This window comes from Aristolochia californica, unplaced genomic scaffold (assembly GCF_029961685.1).
Source record: "Aristolochia californica isolate CCGP_79_NKW_82.1479 unplaced genomic scaffold, dmAriCali1.0.hap1 SCAF_5, whole genome shotgun sequence".
NCBI classification, from domain to species: Eukaryota; Viridiplantae; Streptophyta; class Magnoliopsida; order Piperales; family Aristolochiaceae; genus Aristolochia; species Aristolochia californica.
Genome location: NW_027182214.1, coordinates 43,325,299 through 43,344,687, shown reverse-complemented (window position 1 = coordinate 43,344,687; position 19,389 = coordinate 43,325,299). Strand labels below are relative to the sequence as shown.

General features: G+C 37.0%; 3 protein-coding genes across 3 annotated transcripts; 2 read left to right on the top strand and 1 right to left on the bottom strand.

Moving 5' to 3' along the window:
- Window positions 1-1,115: 1,115 nt before the first annotated feature.
- Window positions 1,116-3,761, top strand: LOC137965639 (peptidyl-prolyl cis-trans isomerase CYP19-4-like). Its single transcript, XM_068811918.1, has 7 exons — window positions 1,116-1,226; window positions 1,773-1,842; window positions 2,332-2,379; window positions 2,546-2,569; window positions 2,959-3,141; window positions 3,227-3,302; window positions 3,390-3,761. The coding sequence occupies exons 1-7, from the start codon at window positions 1,119-1,121 to the stop codon at window positions 3,526-3,528; spliced, it is 648 nt and encodes a 215-aa protein (XP_068668019.1). The 5' UTR covers window positions 1,116-1,118; the 3' UTR covers window positions 3,529-3,761.
- Window positions 3,762-5,660: 1,899 nt separating this feature from the next.
- On the bottom strand, window positions 5,661-8,274 carry LOC137966621 (DNA replication complex GINS protein PSF3-like). Its single transcript, XM_068813300.1, has 7 exons — window positions 8,195-8,274; window positions 7,309-7,405; window positions 7,144-7,215; window positions 6,958-7,058; window positions 6,731-6,823; window positions 6,398-6,537; window positions 5,661-6,291 (listed from the first exon to the last, which is right to left on the bottom strand). Exons 2-7 carry the CDS (start codon window positions 7,351-7,353, stop codon window positions 6,176-6,178), a joined length of 567 nt encoding a protein of 188 aa, XP_068669401.1. The 5' UTR covers window positions 7,354-7,405; window positions 8,195-8,274; the 3' UTR covers window positions 5,661-6,175.
- A 354-nt stretch (window positions 8,275-8,628) lies between these two features.
- Window positions 8,629-19,184, top strand: LOC137965508 (LIMR family protein At5g01460). Its single transcript, XM_068811768.1, has 14 exons — window positions 8,629-9,225; window positions 9,304-9,389; window positions 10,016-10,134; window positions 10,320-10,430; window positions 10,541-10,639; window positions 10,758-10,880; window positions 11,049-11,111; window positions 11,201-11,265; window positions 12,418-12,527; window positions 12,648-12,762; window positions 12,854-12,919; window positions 18,409-18,519; window positions 18,617-18,683; window positions 18,768-19,184. The coding sequence occupies exons 1-14, from the start codon at window positions 8,876-8,878 to the stop codon at window positions 18,813-18,815; spliced, it is 1,533 nt and encodes a 510-aa protein (XP_068667869.1). The 5' UTR covers window positions 8,629-8,875; the 3' UTR covers window positions 18,816-19,184.
- Window positions 19,185-19,389: the final 205 nt, after the last annotated feature.

The window sequence follows — 19,389 nt, the reverse complement described above, 5'->3', positions numbered from 1 at the left end:
TAGGTTTTCTCGTCTAAACCCGATAATAGGGTTTTTAATGGGTTTTAGATTAAATTTATGGGTAGAATGAAAAATAAAAAAATTAAAACTACCCAATACTTATAATAATTTTTATAATAACCTACATATATATTAATTAGACATATAAAATAATATAACATATTTTCTTATTAAATTAATATTTTTTTAAAAAATATATCACTTATTAAATTAATATTATTTTGTTCTAAGGTTACAATATGGTCCACAATGAGCCTCTACCTATCAGATTTGAAACAGTCCACTTCAACCTATTCGTTACACCACCTTAGGAAGGACTCTATATGTGACTTTACTCTTTTATGGTGAGGAACCTTTCTCTTTGTGATTAGAATCATGTACCAGAGCTAGGTAGTTTCGGTCCACCTAGGTTAGGTTCCGTTCACTTGGCTTTCCGCACTGAACAAAACAAGAGTATACGGTCTTTCCTTTCACTCATTTACCGATCTTTTGTTTTCGATTTGCTCTTCCTATTTAGAGTGAGAATCCTCTCTCCCAATTTTACCTCGACCTCCATTGGCTTAAGAGGTGAGGAAGCGAAGGAGTTGCCCTGTTAGTAAACTCCAAATTATTTTTGAACCCCTTGAAAACCAAGTATGAAATTGCATAATCTCTTTGCAAAATTAGTTTTGTTTACATGTTTATAACTCAATTTTTGTTAAAAAAAAATGTACTTCATTGTTTCCAATTCTACTCAAACCAAATTTAAACAATTGCTAGCTAGCTCAATTGCTTGTTTGATCTTCCATTAGAAGAACATGAAAGGGTTTAGGGAGCGCCTGTCCCGACTCTAGAATGTATGAGATTATTAGGGTTTAGGGCTTAGGGGTTAGATATCTAACTATTGATGAATGTCTCTTAATACACATTGAAACATTGTTCTAGCATCAAATTCAATGCAAATTACTCTTTTTTTTCCTTTGTAAAGATTTTTTTTGCTGATTAAAAAAATTTAATTATTATTTTATTTTCTCTAACTTTTTTTTTAGAGTAATAATGGTAAAATGCTAATTTTATTTTTAGGGTTCCGCGATTTGGGGATGAAAAAAATCACTCTTCAGTCGGTGAGGCCTTTATTTATGAAGAGCTGCTCTTTAGCCGGAAGAGGCGACATGGCGATGACCAAGTTACTTGCAGTGGCTCTGCTATGGCTCGGTGGCTTGTTGGCAACCCTTGTCCTCGTTCAGGTAATCCGCTATGAGCATGAACATGTATTGGGTTTTCGTGTCCTCCTCCTCAAACTACTGGTGTTCAGCAATCTACTACTTGCAATTCCATTTGGAACTGAACTCCTAACCTAGGATGAAGCTTTTCTCTCCGATCTGGTTGGTGCCGGACGGCTTCCGACTTCCTTCCCACTTCTTCTTCTTCTTCTTCTTATCAGAACCAACTTGGGGATCTTGTCGCTTTGTCTTCTACAGATCGGATTGATGACATCTCAAGCAATCTTGAAGAGGTCAGAAAAGCCCTCAAAACTCCTCTTTCACTTCGCTAGTTGATGCGCGTTCTCTGGTTTCCTGTCCATCCGCTCCTCCTCGATCTATTTGTTTGTCGGCGCTTGCTGGTCCTCCACAAAGTTAAAATGTCATTTTGTGCGTGTCGATCTCCTACGTTCTTAGACTAGATAGAATCATCTAAGACTTGGTTTCAAACGTATTGAGTTCGTAGCGGATGCCCCTTTCTTTTTTCTCTTGACAATCTGTTTATAAACTTCTCCTGTTTTGTCAATGCAGGGGAAGAAAGATCTGCAGGAAGTGACGCACAAGGTTTTCTTTGACATTGAGATCGATGGGAAATCTGCCGGTATGATTCCAACCGTGTACTCATAGACTACGATCAGTAATTCTTGAGGTCAATATTATAGTTTCGCTTTTTTGAAGATAATCTAATAGGTATACAAATGGAAAATCTTTATTCTTTTATAGGGAATTCAGGTTTTCCATTTCAATTGCCATCTGTCACAGTGTGCTCTGAACTTCGGTGCACATTCAATGCAGGGGTGGGGATATAGTCCATAAGATACTCATGTTATCCTATAGGTCTTGGGTTTGAAAGTACTGATACAGTACCTTATTTTAATATTTTTATTTTTGATAATTTTTTTAGATCGAGCCTGACTGATATGGCCCAAAAATTGTAATGTATCAATTGATATATATTGGCGTTCTAGGGCCCCTGATATGAAATATGATACCTAGACGCTCACCTCTGTTTTTATGACACTTACAATTATTCATGTTCTTGCTCAAAATATTGTGAGATTGATAGATATTTTTATGTAATTCATGTCAGGTCGTATTGTCATCGGTCTCTTTGGGCAAGCTGTGCCAAAAACAGCAGGTATGTTATAGGATGGTTTACATAAGCATGTAGTAATTCTGATTACATATCAACTTTGCGACTGTTTTACTGATCATGCTATTGTGGTAACTTTCTGTGATTCTAATATTTATTTGTAGTTCCTCTAACAATGATTTATTTTCTTTGTTCTGTTGTGTTTCTGCAGAGAATTTTCGAGCACTTTGCACAGGTAAGCCAATTGATCCCTGTTTCTTTAAATTCATATTTGTCTTCTGCATTGCTATCTCATAGTTTTCCTAGATATATTCTTATATCCAAAGTCATTTTTCTCAAAGCTTTTTACTAAATGATCAATAAACCACATGTTGATGAAGTGATCCCATAGCTTGACAACCTATTTATCCATACAGTGCTTTTCCTAGCTGATGTTGTGAACATAAGTTAGTAAGCACTATTGACTTTAAGACTTGGATGAGATGCAAGTCTTTTTAAAAAAGAAGAAGTTTAAACCTTTTTTAACAAAAACTGGCAATTTGTGAAGCTTACATTGTTTTTCTTAACACAATCCTAGGCATATTGTGAAACTGACATTGTTTACACCTCTACTTTGTGCTGCAGGGGAAAAAGGTATTGGGCAGAGTGGGAAGCCTTTACACTATAAGGGGAGCACATTCCACAGAATCATTCCCAGTTTCATGATCCAAGGAGGTGACTTCACTCTTGGAGATGGAAGGGGTGGAGAGTCGATATATGGCACGGAGTTTGCTGACGAGAACTTTAAACTTAAACACATCGGACCAGGTAAACTTTGTATTTATAGTGAGTTAGCTCATCAGTTCAATACAATATAAAATAATACTTATAATTAATTATATGGCTGGTACAGGATATCTCTCAATGGCAAATGCAGGCCCCGACACAAATGGGTCTCAGTTCTTCATTACTACTGTAACTACCAGCTGGTAAGATTGTGTTCCCTCCCCCGTGTTCAATTGAGTGTAGTTTCTATGATATATTATGAAAAATATTTTGGAACTTGGGTGGTACAGGTTAGACGGTAGACATGTGGTGTTCGGCAAAGTGCTTTCAGGTATGGATGTAGTGTACAAAGTGGAAGCAGAAGGGCGACAGAATGGGACACCCAAAAGCAAGGTTGTCGTTGCAGAGAGCGGGGAGTTGGCACAGTAGGACCAACTATACCTGGAATAAGGTCTTTAACTTCTTGTTCTGCGCATAGGTTATATGGCTAATATCCCAATTGTAAGTGGTAGAGCGATCTCTTTGAGGAGGTCTAAGACTGAGCAAGAAGCCATTCATCTATTTATGGATAAAATACATCAGGGATCATGTAGAATCTCGCTAGTCATTAACTTGTTGTTTGGTGCCATTTCCTAATGAAATTACAAGGGGTGTTTTGCTAACTGTAAAGCAGGAGGTTTGATGACACGTGGAGAATTTGATGGCCTTAGTGGGCACTCTTCAATGAATTCCCTTTCTCGCAAAAACTGATTCCAGCAAACTTTTCTCTCATTTATTAGTTAAACAAGACTTGTACGCTGTAATTTCAAATGAGCCACAAAAGTTTATGTCTAGAAAGCAAACGAAAGTTGTTACAGGGAATGGAGCTGAGAAAGGAAGCGATGACTAAATGATTTGGGAGAGAGAATCTTACTTCAATTCTTCAGGTTTCAGACACCAAATTAGTGAATCCTCTCAAGGACGGAACAAGAGACTATTTTAATCTCCTAAAGATTGAGTTAGTCAACAATGACACGTATTATTTCAATGTAACACCTCTCAAATATTATTTCATGTGAATAGTTAAGGTAAATGCCTACATATGAGCACTTCATCTCATTGCTAGACCAATTGCAACATTATGTTGGTCTTTATTATTTTGATTATAATAAAATAGGTAACTTAAAATGTGTCACTAACGGTGCTATCAATGTATTTTAGATACACATCTTCTAATACATATTATGAGACACAAGAATGATGAATCAAATTATCAAGTCAAAACCCAAAGCTACACATTGAAAATTGTTACCGTGAAGAACTTACACAAAAGAGTAAGCAAAGATTTAAAGACTAAAATCCAAACATCATTAGAAAATTTTAAGAACTCTAACTATATAAATAGATAATTAACCAAATTTCAATTCTTAAACATATTTATGTTATGGTACTTTAGGGCAATAAATATTTAAAACCATATTTTAATCGAATGCATTAAAATATTTTACAATTATAAATCCCTTAGAATGGTTAGTATCATGCTCAAATGTTAAAATAGTACACTAGCATATGGCACGATCGATCAACCTACATAAGCTTGATCTATCAACTAAAATATAGTTTGACATAATTCAAGGTTCTTCTGACATAAGAATCGACCTAACCCGGCCTAAATTCCTCTTGACTCAGCAGATTTATATTTAAATATGCAACTCAACTCTAAGTTGGTCTGACTCCTGGTAGGTCATGTTTTGCTCTCATAATTGAGATGGATCTCGAGGACTTGACCGAGATTAGCCAACTCGGCTGTGTCGACTCTAATTTTAGGAATCTGAAAAGGCTTCCAAATGACAGAAACAATATTTCTTTTTGTTTTTTCAGGTAAGATCCACAGACCCATCTAAGTCTCGATTGAAGGAACCTGAGGCCCTTGGTACTTGGCAGCATTTCGCCTTCCAAATCACTCGCCATAGTCCTGAAGCCTGGAAAAATTTTCTGCTAAAATGAAAAAGCTTGGAGAGTTTGGAAAACTTGGACATACGCAGAATGAAAAAAATAAAAATGCTTGTGTTAGAAACAGTTAAAGTTATTTATCAAAAGCAGTTTTAACTTGTCCAGTGTAACCACTAATACAGGGCTGTTGAAAAAATGTATATACAGACATAGAGTCTTCCATAATGCACATGCTTTCTGATGAACCAAATGCTTCACAAAGAAAAATCAAGATTTCCATTTAACATGAAAGAAATGACCAATGAAACCAAGATATGCTTATGGCTTGTAAGTATGTTCTATTTAGGAAATTGAACTACACACAACACCTATCCAACTGCCACATCAGAGTTATTAAGATTTTGAAGTAGTATAATTTGATTTTTCATTTAGGAGAAAAACTTCCAAGTCTTAAAATTTTCATTAGATTAATTTGGTTCTTATGTTCCATCAACAACTGTATAAGTGCAGAGTGACTTAAGCAGACCCAGCTTCAGAAGAAACTAAACTCTCATAGAGCAGAATGGTAGAGGATTTATGTACATGAAAGTAGACAGAAGGGTTTCATCATGATGTGGAGACAGCCACACAATGCATTTGCTTTTACTGCATAAGTTTATACCACCATACAAAAACATATGTTTGTTACCAAGCCAGCCAATGCTGACTAGCTTTTTAATCAAACAAAAATCAAGCTTGGGTCACCCTAAACAGCCCATTTTGAAATAAGTTTAACAGCAACTTGTCAAATTTGAAACATCAATTAGTAATTAGTGTTAGATTTACAATGGTTGACTCATTTAAGACAAATAAGCTGTTTTGATGCTCAAGTGACATACAGTAGCTGTAATAAACTGCTTCAATTTGAGAACAGCTCAATAAGACCAGCATCTAGGAACTGCATCCCAGAGAGAGCTTATCCGTCTCAAAGTTGCACTTGCAATAGAGTAAGTTACAAATTCATCAAGGGTCTAAACTCACCTCACCAGGGCATGTCTTATAAGAAAGTGGCCTTTGGCTTCATATCAACCATATCCCTCTTTCACTTTCTCCCCAACAATTGCATAATTGTATAAGGTACTCATAGAGCTCGTGGGTTCAGAGCTTACACCTCAGCTGCTGACTTCCTCTTTTTGCCCAGAATGGATGCTCTCTCTAATCTTGATCCGCCAACTCGCCATTTCTTATAAGCTGCCATTGATGACCGTGCTGCTTCAAACACTATAGAAAACTTATAGAAGTTATTTTTTTATAGAATTGATGGACCACCATCACAAAACCAATAGCTACAGAACAATGATATCACAAAACGCAACAAAGATCTCACGTTGGGATTCCTCTTTTGTAAGAAGTGGCAGGAATTTAGGGGTTGAATTGAATCCAGCACTGTGTCCCTTACAAAGGGCTTCCTTATACCTTCCTGCAAATGTGTAAAGGAGAAAGGAGCCAATGCTTCTGTCACCCACCCTGCCACAACTAAGCAAGATCAGGTAAAGAACAAGGCCTTTTTTTTTTAATTAAAGACAACACTAAGCAAGCTGAGTTAGATAACAGGAACTTTCAATAAAGACACCATGTAATCTGGTTACTCAAATTCACTAAGTTGACTTTCCCTCATAGAAACTTTGAGCAGATGGACATGACAAAGAGAAAAACTCACAAAGGTGCAACCCTACAGCCCAGCTCATAGAAGTATGGACATCTGCTTCTTAAGTCGACACAGGCAGCATCAGCTTGAACTTCCTTCCATGTCCTGGTAATGCCACATGCACCATATTAAAGCTAAGGATAGGGTACCTTTCATCAATCAGTTGTCTATACTATTTCTCATAATTCTTCAGTTAAACTATGCGAGAAAGAGTATCAAATAGGGAAGTAGAGCATTACTTTTGACTGAAACAAGTTGGCACATTGATTGAAACTACTTGTCTTGAATATAGTTCATGAGCAAGCCAGAATGGTAAATCTACCTTTGCACCTTTTTCAACCTTAACAAAAAAAAAAAAAAAAAAGGAGAAACAATTAATGGTTTTTTTAGCAGGGGAAAAAAAATGAGGATTCCACCGTACTTACATCATTTGTTTCACAACCAGGATCAAGCAATCCAACACCATTAGCTCCAACTTGAAAAACAACTGATACTAGCTGCAACTCCACCACAAACTTAAATGAGAAGGAAGAGATTTAACTTTTTTAGAAACATAAAACCATTGAAATTAAACAATAAAAAGCTTCAACCTCCTCTTCCATCAAAATGTCATCAATATTGTAATAGTTTGCCATGTGAGAGCCCACTTGTCCTGAAAGCCCTTTTCTTTTTCTTCCAGATAAACTTCTGTATGAAATGTACAGCCCATTAGCAGGAAGAACTACTTTCAAATCATTGAAGCTCATGAATATCAAAAAGGTATCCCGATAGCAACAGTCATAGTTACAACAGCAAAGTAGACAAATATAAACCACACATGACATGAAGCATAAGTAAATCAAAATAACAAGCTGAGTTCCATGTTTAGTGGGAAACACTCTTTGTACTTCTACAACCAGATGAAACCCTTTATCAATGAATAATGCCATTAAAATAAGCTAGGTCCACAGCCAGCCTCAGTCACTTTTTTTCCATAATTTCTTCAAAAAAAAAATGGCTACACATGCTAGGGATACCAAAACATCCAAAGAGAGCTGAATCCAAAAGCATACAGTAAGAAACCCCTCAATGCCCTTGAGCCAAAGAGTCAATCGACAAATTGAAGAAGAAACGACGTTATCATTATTTTGACAAAAAAAAAAAAAAAACAGTGTTGGGAATGTATCAGATAGCAGTTGGGTCTGATTAGAACTGTAGGTATAACCTTGTAGGAGTAGAAGTTAAACCTCTAATACGCTTATTACATCAGGTCCAAGTTCAAACAAAATCTTGTGCCCTCGCAGATAGTTAGAAAATGAATATAGAGTAGTTCTGAAAGGTGCCGTTAAATTCATTATTGAAAAGGAAAAAAGAGAATTAAAAGAAAACATGGATCGCCGGTATATGCTCACCGTACAAAAAAAAAAAAAAAGGATCCACAGAATAAGCAGTAATTCCATGCAAAAAACAAAATCGAACGAATAGGAAGCTAAGTACCTTGCTTCTTCTTGTTATCGCAATGGGAACAGAACAGAGTCGAAACTTGAAAGGGGTTTTGTAAGAGAAAAAGCGGGAAGGAATTTCGAAAACAAAAAATTCTCCAATCTGCCGCGAACTTGTCAAAAAAACAAGAATGCGTAGCAAAGATCACGGTGAGTAGAATGACGAAAAAGTGGCTATCTTTTACCATAATATCGGCCACCTATCTCCGCAAGTACTAGATACAAAAGGTTATTTTGTCATTTCATGATAAAATAATGGGTCTCCTCTCTTCAACAGGTTGTACCGCCTAATTACGGAAAACCTTCTTGCCAGATCAGAAAAACACTAACTCTTACTCGTCGAAAGCCTCAAATGAAGCAGGGCAATATGGTCATTTAATTTTAAGTTTAATTTGTGTTGGAAATCACGATTTTCGCCCTTCACGCGTTCGAGCAGGAGACCCCCGATTTCGATCAGCGGAAACAAAACAGAAAGGAAAAAGAAAGTGAGGACTCACCGGCGACCGTGGGGCGCCTTCAGACAGATTTGAGCCAGGGAGAGCGGCATATTTCGGTCTTCGGACAGATCGAATCACATGATTTATCACCGGATTAAACAGAAACGAAGAGGAGGCGAAGACGAAAGTAAGGGCAAAAGATAGAGGCGCAAGAAGGATAGGCAGAGGAGAGATCAACAATGGGCGATTTCAATTTAGCTCTGTTGATTGTTGCTATAGTGGTGTGTGTCCTTGTTCTTCTCGTCAGCGTCTATCTTCTTGTGAACTACCAGCATCCCGATGACAAGAACCAGGCTTATTTCCCTAAATTCGTGGTCGTTTTTGGTATTTCCGTCGCCGTAATCTCGATCTTAATGCTTCCGGCGGACGTGGCCAACAGACAGGCTTGTCGGAACGCCATCTACAATGGTGCCTGCAATCTCACCCTACCCATGAAGGATCTCTGGCTTGCTGTCTATATTGCAGACGCCATACTTGTCTTCTTCATTATCCCCTTCGCCATGTTCTTCTACGAAGGGGATCAGGACAAGTGAGCTCTTTTCTTCTTTTACTTGCATTCATTTCTTTGCAAATAGGACGGTAAGCGATGGTAATGCACAATATGCAGGAGCGTGGGGAATCGGGTAAAGAGTGCTCTGCTGTGGGTGGGGATGACCGCCATTGTTTGCGCGCTGTTGCTGGGCATTTTATATGGTTAGTTTCCAGCAATTTGTCTTTCTGTTGCAACGATGTGGACGTGAAGCATCTATCTTATATCTTTTGCGAGTGCATAGAGCTTTTTTTGTCGAGATTTTCAATTCATTAATATGATAACTCAAACCATCAATACTGCAATTCTAGTGTCGTATGTCACCAATTTTTGCATCGTGGAAACCTCCATAAGGAAGCTCTGGGAGTGTTATTTTATTGGTGACCCCTTTGCAGTATGGCATTTGCACTCATGACTTTTCTCAATTGTTGTAGATAATGTACTTTTTCCCACTGTTTGTATAATAACGAGTTGGAGTTCCTACCATTCATGGCATCTGTTGGTACCATTTACTTGTTCTAACTGAAATATTTTGTCAAGCTGGGGGCTCGCAGAGGCTGTTTTCATAAGACCTACCTTTTGGCATCGTGTTTAAATGAAACATAATGGTAGCCACTTCCTATTGTTGTCTCAACTAGTGCCATACATATGAAACATTTCTTGTGCTTATTTATCCCCGTGTCAGTTGCAAAGAAACTGTAGTGGATGTTTAAGCTCAAGATCTGTAATTTCTTCTTCAAATATATTGAGCCCAAATAATAGTGCTTCATTTATTTTTTACCGGTTTCAGGACTTGTTGGAAAGGTGGACTTCACAGTTAGGCATCTTTCATCATCTGCAACAACATTTCCCAGTTCTCTGACGGATTTCTCAAGCACCCAACCATGTATTGGGACATCAAATCATCAGGTTCTATGCCTCTACACTCTTTCTCTTTTTCTAAATAAGTTTCTTTATTTGTCTGATTGTTATTTCTCTCATGATATTTTCATATTGAAAAAAATCTGTTGTATTTCAATATCTATATACCTCAAATCGTGGTTAATTTCTTCCTGATTCTGTTTATACTTACTGTTGGCTGTCCTTTTCTCTAGTGCTCTGCATACTCAGCAAGTGCTTCATCTGAAAAGACTTGGACCATGAGGGCTACCTTTCCAGAATACGTGGTTGCTCTCGCGACCATTGTTGGATCTGTGCTTTTCTCTGTATGTTTCTTTAACATGAAACCTGCAGTTTAACTACTAATGAACATACATTTGCATGCAGTCTCACAGATAGTTAAGCTCTGACTGTATTTTAATGATGCTTTATTCAGATATTTGGAGGTGTTGGAATCGCCTGCTTGCCATTAGGACTTATATTTTCATTTGTGAGGCGCCCAAAGTCTGTTATTACTCGCTCACAGTACATTAAGGTGCTTAATACAATGAAACATAATTTATTATTATCAACTCTTTTTCTTGTAAATTTCATAGTGAAAGCTCATTTTTCCAGCACCAATGCTTATAGATTAATGGTGCTAAATCCTACAGGAAGCAACCGAACTTGGCAAAAAAGCAAGAGAGGTAAAAAAAGCTGCTGATGCTCTTCACCAGGAAGAGCGAAGTGGTTCTAAGGGGAGAAAATGGCGTAAAAATGTAAAGGCAGTTGAAAAGGTACACGGCAAAGATGCTTTTCAAACCTCACAGTTCTTATAGATGTCTTTTGCCGCTGCTACTTTTGGTCTCTTTTAAAGCTTATTATGAAATTTTGTATGAATTCTGCACTCCAGTTCATTTAAATATCGATAATATGATCCAGAAATCTACTGTGTGCTTCTACAGGAATTGCTCCTTTTGGAAGAAGATGTGAAGGCTTTGGAGGAGATGTATCCTCAAGGAGAAAAGGTGCTTGCTGTAAAGTTACATAATTGATCTGCAATGTAACTTTGGTTATTATTTATGCTGATTCTTATATCTGCACATAATTCATATAGGCAGAGGCCACTTGGGCTTTCACTGTTCTTGGCTACTTTTTGAAGCTCATTTTGGGTGTCATAGGGTAAGCACTCAAATTGAAAATTTTCTTTTCTCATTAAATGTGTGTAAAATTTTGAGTTGTGACATTATTTAGAGGGAAACAAGCTGTATGTTTCCTCATTGTCGTCTTTGTTCCATATAGGGCACTGAGAAGAAACCAGCCCAATGTTATTTTATCCTGAAATCTGTTTTTATGGCGAAGACTTGCACATGAAATAATACATAGTCATGTTTTTTAAACTATGAACCTCTTAGCAATGAAATACTGTGAGAGAGCTAAATCTCTGTGTGACACAATCAGCTTTGTCCCAGTATTTCAAGAGCATGATGATTTTGTTCGATGGAAAGTCAGATTTCTTCTTAACAAACTCAGGAAGAGATTTCATGTTGTCATTTTGCCCAGAGGTGTAACTGATGGCAGTTGCTTCCATTAGAGTTGTATGACAGATTTGGATGGCTCAATATTTCTGTATATTCTTTTATTGTTTAAATATTTAATGATGAGAACTTGGTTCAACTAATTTTAGAGGTTGTGTCATCTTAATGGACTATGTAGACATTGTTTTATTAATAGGTATTGCAGTATTGGGTAAGCCAAAATCAGCTTTATGCTACATGAGGGATTGTGGATTGGGCCTTTGGCTCAAAGGTCACATGAGTGGGTTTTTAGTGTAATGTCTTGGTTCAAGCCTCACTAAGGGAAAGGGGTGTAGCTTGTGTGTGTTATCAAATAGTTAAAAGATACTTCTCATTGCATATACCTGATAACAGTGAGTCTAGCTCTAGACGTTTTAGCAAATGTATAAAAGATTATATTCTGGCTTTACTGGTGTGATGGGTCAAATTACTTTATCTTGTTTAGATTGTCTTGGAGTTTCTCAGACAATTTGAAACATTTTCTGATCATTTTGTAGGTAAAAGAGTGGTTATAGGTTATTTACCATTGGCATTTTCCCAGATTGAGGATCTAGTTACCTCTCTGTTTTCAGATTTTTTTTTCTTGCACTTCAAATATTTTACAATGTTTTTCTCTGACTTGTTCTAGGGATTCTACCTTTTGGGTTCTTTGAATAAATGGATATCGTTTCTTTTTGTTCCATACTGATTTCCTTTTGCTGATTCCTGTTCAAACAGCACTCTTCTGGCTTAACATACTCTATTTTATTGTCTTCAGATTGATCGTTTCTGTGGCTTGGATTGCACATATTGTTATATATCTCTTGATTGATCCTCCACTTTCTTCTTTCCTGAATGAGGTTTTCATCAAGCTGGATGATGTATGGGGTATGCTGTCAGAGTTTTTTTTTTTTTTTTTTGGTTTCTCTTTTTATCTATCTTCTGTTCTTTGGTGTATTTTCTGGGATTATTGTTTGAACTATATGTTTTTTTTTTTCTGTTTACAAGGCCTTCTAGGGACAGCAGCATTTGCCTTCTTCTGCTTCTACCTTCTTCTTGCAGTGATTGCAGGAGCTATGATGCTAGGCCTAAGATTGGTTTTCATAACCATTCATCCTATGAAGTAAAGAACCATGTCACATCTAATGTTGTAATTTGTTTGTTTGATAAGTTTTGATTTCCATTTTTGTTGCTCACTGATTTTCTTGTGACAGGTGGGGAGCAACTCTAATGAACTCTTTCCTTTTCAATGTGGGTCTCATACTTTTATGCTCTATCAGGTTTGTTTATATTGTTCTCTTTTTCTTTCCTCATGAGAAAAGCTTCTGAAATTTTATCCCATGTTTTGTGGCTGTTTGGAAAGTGTCTGAGCTTGTAGTTTGGTTATATTGGGCTATGGTCAGTCTAGTGATTTTTCACCACAAAACATTGCTTTCACTTAGGTAGAGATTTAATTGACAAATGATGCATATCCTATATGTAAAAATCCAGATTTGGGTGATGGAAGAGGAGAAATGAGAAGAAGGAATTTCTGAAGAGCCTGAAAGGCTTTGTTGGGAACTGTGCATGAATTCCTAGACTTCTTAAATAGGTGTTTTGAGTTACAAATTACAAAAATCCCCCTTTACACTTAATAAATCTTAATCTCCTTATTTCTCCCTAACTACACATCCTATGTACATGAAAATTTAACCACTGATATAATTTAACATGAAGAACAAGATTACATAAAGAAAATTACCCACTGAATTGGTAAAATGACCAAAATACACTGGATGTATTTTCTAACACTCACCCTCAAGCTGGACGGTATATATCCTGGAGTCTCAGCTTGTTGCAGAATGATATAAATTCTTGCTTGCCTAGGAGCCTTGGTGAAGACTTCTCTCAACTGATCTCTAGACTAAACAAACGGAGTCACTACCTCATTTTCATCACCGCATCTCGAATGAAGTGGCAATCCACTTCTATATGTTTAGGCCTCTCATGGAAAACAGGGTTATTTGCAATAAAAATCACAACCTGTTTATCACAAAACATGTTCATCAGTTCATCTTGGTTGAAACCCAACTCTCGTGAGACTAACCTAACCCACATCAACTCGCTCATTGTGTGAGCCTTTGCCCTGTATTCAATTTCTTCACTAAATTGGGCTACAATATTCTGCTTAAACTTCGCCAACAAACCAAATTTCTTCCTAGGAAGACAATATCCAGAGGTTGATTTTCTGTCCACTTTAGACCCTACATAGTTTTCATCAGAGAAAGCCTCTATCTTCATACGACTGTTAGGTCTAAAGAAAATACTTTTTTCCTGGTGCTCCTTTCAAATACCTCAAAATTCTTTGTGCAGTTTTTAAGAGTACTTTCCGAGGACGTTCCATAAACTATCTCACTACACTTACTACAAAAGAATGCCAGGTCTAGTTATTGTTGCACAAATTAATTTTCTCACTAACCTCCGATATTGTGTTCTGTCATTTAATTCATCACTCTACTCATCATGGAGATTATGTCCCACTTCCATTGTGGTATCAGTTGGCTTGGCTCCCAACAAACCATACCGTTGAAACATATTTGTGACATACTTATTTTGTGTCATCACAATGCCTTCTTTACTTTTCACTACTTCAATGCCTAAAAAGTATTTCAACGGTCCCAAGTCTTTAGTTTGAAAATGTGCTGACAAGTAAGACTTGGTATCCTCTATACCAAAAATATCACTCCTAGAGAATATAATGTTGTCTACATAAACCAAAAACACGACAATTCCAGAGGACCTCTTCATCACAAACAAAGAGTGATCACAATGACTCATCGAGAACCCCATAGATAGCACAACTTGCCTGAATTTTTCAAACCAAGCACGTGGACTCTGCTTCAGTCCATAAATCGCCTTATTAAGTCTGCATACTTTATGTGTCTCCCCTTGAGCAATATGTCCTAGAGGTTGTTTCATATGTACTTCTTCTTCCAGATCACCATATAAGAATGCGTTTTTAATGTCCAGTTGATGTAGGGATTACCCCTAATTCACTGCAACTAAGAGCAAAATACCGACAAACGAGCAATATGTGAAAAGGTTTCAAACACATAAATACCAAAGGTTTGAATATACCCCTTCGTAACCAACCAAGCTTTATACCGCTCAATAGAATCGTCTGCATTATACTTGATAGTATAAACCCAATGACAACCGACAACTTTGGCCCCAAATGGTAGATCATATAGTTGCCAAGTGTCTTGATCTATCAAAGCATCCATTTCAACAGCCATACCTTGCTTCAAATGAGGAGATGAGAAGGCCTCCTGCACTGAAAATGGGATAGTGCAGGTAGAAATGGACAAAGCAAAATTTTTATAGGAGTCAGATAAGGAACAAAAAAACACATATTGAGAAAATGGATACTGCGTACCTTTACTTTTCCTAACATCCTTCCTAAGTGCAATAGGAAGATGTAGATCATTACCTTCAGGATCTTGAGACAAAGTAGAGTCATGGTCAGGTGAGAGAGTCGGTGGTGATACTTCTTTCTAGCGTTTATATACATGTAATGGTTTCTCGATAGTGACAACTTGTGACAGTCCAACAGACTCATCAACTGGTACAAGGATAATTGTGCTGGTTCAGGTGAGACAATAAGATCAGAAGATAGAGACACAAATGAAAAGAATGTTATATTCTCAAAGAAAGTAACATCAGTATATACAAATATTTTTCTTGTGAACAGGCAAAAACATTTGTACCCCTTTTGTGTGTGAGAGTACCCAAAAAAGACACACTTAATTGCTTGGGGAGACAACTCATCCCTGGAAGACCCAAATACATGAGCAAAACAAACATATCCAAACGTGCATGGAGAACTAGAAAATAATATTGCAGTCGGCAAAAGGACCTGCATAGGAATTTTTCCTTGTAACACAGATGAAGACACTCTATTAACCAAGAAATAGGTTGTAAGAACAACATCACCCCAATAAGGCTTGGGCACATGCATATGTATCATCATTATCCTAACTACCTCCAGTAAATGGCAATTTTTACGTTTAGCTACGCCATTTTGCTAAGGGATAACGACACGATGTCTGATAAATAATTCCTTGTTCTTGACAAAAGACTTGGAATTATGACTCATGAACTCAAGGCCATTATCATTATGCAAGATATGAAACAAAGCAGCAAACTGATTTTTTATTTCATTGAAAAAAAATTTGAATACATCAAAAGCCTCAAATTCTTTAAGAAGGTAAATCGAAGTACACATACTAAAATCATCGATAAAGGAAATAAAATACCTACGACCAAACTGACTAGTCACAGGACAAGGACCCCAGATGTCTCAATGTACAATCTCAAATAGATGATTGGTTCTATGAGACAAGACTGGAAACAAACTTCTGTGTTGCTTGCCCAATTGGCACGACTCGCACTGAAAAGAAGAACTATATGGAAAGTCTGGAAAGACTTAAGAGTCAGTTTTTTAGCAGACGGATGACCTAGCCCCAAGTGCCATTATAGAGGAGAATCTGTGGTATGTAATGCTTGAATACTATTCTGCCGATGGTTCTCCAGGCAGTATAGCCTATCTCTCTCATGAGCATAACCAATCGTCTTCCTCATTGCGAGATCCTGAAAAACACAATGAGTAGGATAAAATGTGAGGGAACAACTCATTGACTTGGCTAGCTAACTAACCGACGACAAATTTAGAGGAAACTTGGGGAACAAAAAGCACTGACTGAGGAGACAAAAAAGAAGCAGGAGTAACATTGCCTACTCCTTGAACAGGAAAGGTAGAACCATCTATAGGATTAACATATTTGACACACAGACTCTTGTAAATCGGAAAACAATGACAACATACTTGACATGTGTTTGGAGGTTCCTGAGTCAAGAACCCAGGATGGTGGCGAGTGAACATGATAAATTGCCAAACCTGAGTCAACACTGGTAGAACTAGGAGTTGAGATGGAAGCATGAGCTACAAATACTGAGGTTGAAGCAACAAAGATCTGGGTCATATGTTGAGCAATCTACTACTGCTGCATCAATTGTTGCATCTCATTTGGAGAACCTGGTGTAACCGACATAGAAGAATCTAAACGCCCATTTCCACTACCTGGAGTTGTAGAATTAGCCCATGCAGGCTTCCCAAACTTAACCCAACATTTGTTAGAATAATGATTATTTCTGCCACAATGAACACACTTCTTTTCTGACTTACCATCACCATGTCCTCTACCTTTGCCTGAGCCCTCAGCCTCTACCTTTACCTCTAGAGGAATTTGTAGGGGCTGATGTACTGTTGGAAGCATTAAGAGCAGTGGTTTCCAGTATCTTACTTCTTTTACCTGTTCCAAGTACAACAGTTTTCTCAGCCTTCATACTCCGATTAAAAGTGGTAAAGAGATTAGGGATTTCATCTGAAGCAAACATTTGGGCTTAAATAACATCAAATTCAACACCTAAACCATCCAAAATTTTTGCAACAAGCAGTTGGTTTTGCTATTTTCTCAACTAATTTTCATTCATAGTAAACAGATGATATACATTGATCTCTTGCCATATGCCAAGGAACACACTATAATATTCTGTAACAGTTTGATTTCCTCTTTTCAACTCAAAAAAAATTGTATACAGTTCATAAACTCGAAAGAGATTGGAGGATTATCTCGAATAAACTTCAACTTCTTTCAACTCATAAGATACGTTTTGATAGACTTGGCCCAATTAAGATAATTAGGCCCTGTCAATCTTTCCGAAGTAATCATAATGATATCCTTTCCATTAAACCCAAAATTTACTCTAGTCTGCGTATAAACTTATCTTTTCTCAGCCATAATATTGATATAAAATAACCAATTTAAGCTTCCAGACAATTTCCAGATTTAACACTAAGGTGAGCCCTACTTACAAAATTAGGGTTAGGACACAGAAACAAGATTTGCGCATTTCAGCAACAATCTAATAACCAGCAATTCATAGTTATTTCAACCAATATCATGCAAAAATGGTAGCAATTAGGGCTAATGCCATCAATTGGGTGATGATGTAGGCATCCAAAATTGGGTTGGGTGATGCAAATCTCAAAAAATCAATTAGGAACCCAATTAGGGTAATAAAATTGTAGAGGGTCCTTCAGTGATTCATAAAGACCAGTAACCCTAAGGTTATCGTAGAGAAAAGAATTTTGTTTTAACTTTGATGAACCAACATCAAAACCCTGTAATTTTTCACTTTCCAGCAGGTCGTATTCTTAAAAAATGGTAAGAATTTGTAGTAGATTGCTCCCAGCAACGATCTATTGATGATACCATATAAAAATCCAGATTTGGGTGAAGGAAAAGGAGAAAATTGAGAGAAAAAGGAGAAAAGAGAGGAATTTTTTTTTGAAGAGCCCAAAAGGCTTTGTTGGGAACTGTACACAAATTCCCAGACTTCTTAAATAGGTGTTTTGAGTTACAAATTACAAAAATCCCCCAATACACGTAATAAACCTTAATTTCCTGATATCTACCTAACTACACATCCTATACACATAAAAATTTAACCACTGATATAATTTAACATGTAGAACAAGATTACATAAAGAAAATTAACTACTAAAGTGGTAAAATGACCAAATATCCCTAGATGTATTATAAACAGTATGTGATGGTATATCTAAGAGTGTAGATACTCTACTGATATGCGCTCTTTTATTTCTCCCTTATTTACAGGGGTTTCAGTATTTTATTGGTGTTGCTCACAATGTATATTCTTTTTGCAGTGTTATTCAGTTCTGTGCCACAGCATTTGCTTACTATGCACAAGCAACTGCTGCTCAAGAAATATTTGGCCACACATTGCAGTCACTACGTGGTATTAAGTATTTGTACAAGTAAGTTCAAAGCTACGTTTGGACCTTAATGTTGTGCTTTTATTTAGTGTTTTGTGTATGATTGTTAACAAGGTTGGGTGCAAACTGGTCTTTGCAGGTACAATGTATTTCAGATTGCGTTTATCGTTTTCGCAGGCCTAACATTTGTCTATTATGCATTATTTGTGAGATAACACGTCCCTCTTATGTTGACATCATTTTTGTTTTAGTAATCTGTAACATTCTGAAGAATTTCTACTGTTGTTCAGGGCTGGCGAAAGAGAAAACCAACTGGCCGGTTTCAGCTTTCTTCTTGAGTCGCTTCTAGGTCATTGGAGGTTCACTGAACCCATCTTTTTTCCCGAGCTGGTTTCAGATTCGGGGCTGTGCAGACTGGTTTGTGTCAGTATATTGGAGAAGTCCATCATGTATACACGGCTGGTGGTGGTCATTTTTCTCATGGCTGAACTGATAACTTGTGTAGATTGTGACCCCTAGTTTTTTATTACTGTTAAATAGTCTCGGGGTTTTACTTCCTTTCTGGCTTGCTGTTGTGTATTATTCGATGATCAATTTTATTTCATTTGACGAAGAGAAAAGGATCTTTCTGGGCTAATATCATTTGCTTTGTGTATTTAATGGGATTACTGCCTCAACAGCAGATGCGGTCTATGTTGTTTACGAGATTGAAGCCGTGCTATTTGTAATTTTGTGAATCTAGCCTTCTTACTTTGATGACCACATATCTGGATCCCAAAATGATTGAACAACTTAGAAAACTTTTTTTTCACAGCAAGATCTTTCTATGCACTAATCCATGTGGGATTAGTCTTTAACATTAATGATGTTCTTGGAGAATTAATCTAGGAGACCCATGTTCCTCCCCAGCTA

Bases quoted from the DNA above. Each gene is read 5' to 3' on its own strand.
- LOC137965639 (XM_068811918.1), top strand. From the start codon at position 1,119: ATGAAGAGCTGCTCTTTAGCCGGAAGAGGCGACATGGCGATGACCAAG. The intron at 2,570-2,958 runs GTAAGCCAATTG...TTTGTGCTGCAG, and splicing joins TTTTCGAGCACTTTGCACAG to GGGAAAAAGGTATTGGGCAG. The intron at 3,142-3,226 runs GTAAACTTTGTA...TGGCTGGTACAG, and splicing joins ACTTAAACACATCGGACCAG to GATATCTCTCAATGGCAAAT.
- LOC137966621 (XM_068813300.1), bottom strand. From the start codon at position 7,353: ATGGCAAACTATTACAATATTGATGACATTTTGATGGAAGAGGAG. The intron at 6,824-6,957 runs GTAATGCTCTAC...TGGCATTACCAG, and splicing joins CCAACTTGTTTCAGTCAAAA to GACATGGAAGGAAGTTCAAG. The intron at 6,538-6,730 runs GTGAGTTTTTCT...TAGTTGTGGCAG, and splicing joins GGCTGTAGGGTTGCACCTTT to GGTGGGTGACAGAAGCATTG.
- LOC137965508 (XM_068811768.1), top strand. From the start codon at position 8,876: ATGGGCGATTTCAATTTAGCTCTGTTGATTGTTGCTATAGTGGTGTGT. The intron at 9,390-10,015 runs GTTAGTTTCCAG...TACCGGTTTCAG, and splicing joins GTTGCTGGGCATTTTATATG to GACTTGTTGGAAAGGTGGAC. The intron at 12,920-18,408 runs GTTTGTTTATAT...TTCTTTTTGCAG, and splicing joins ATACTTTTATGCTCTATCAG to TGTTATTCAGTTCTGTGCCA.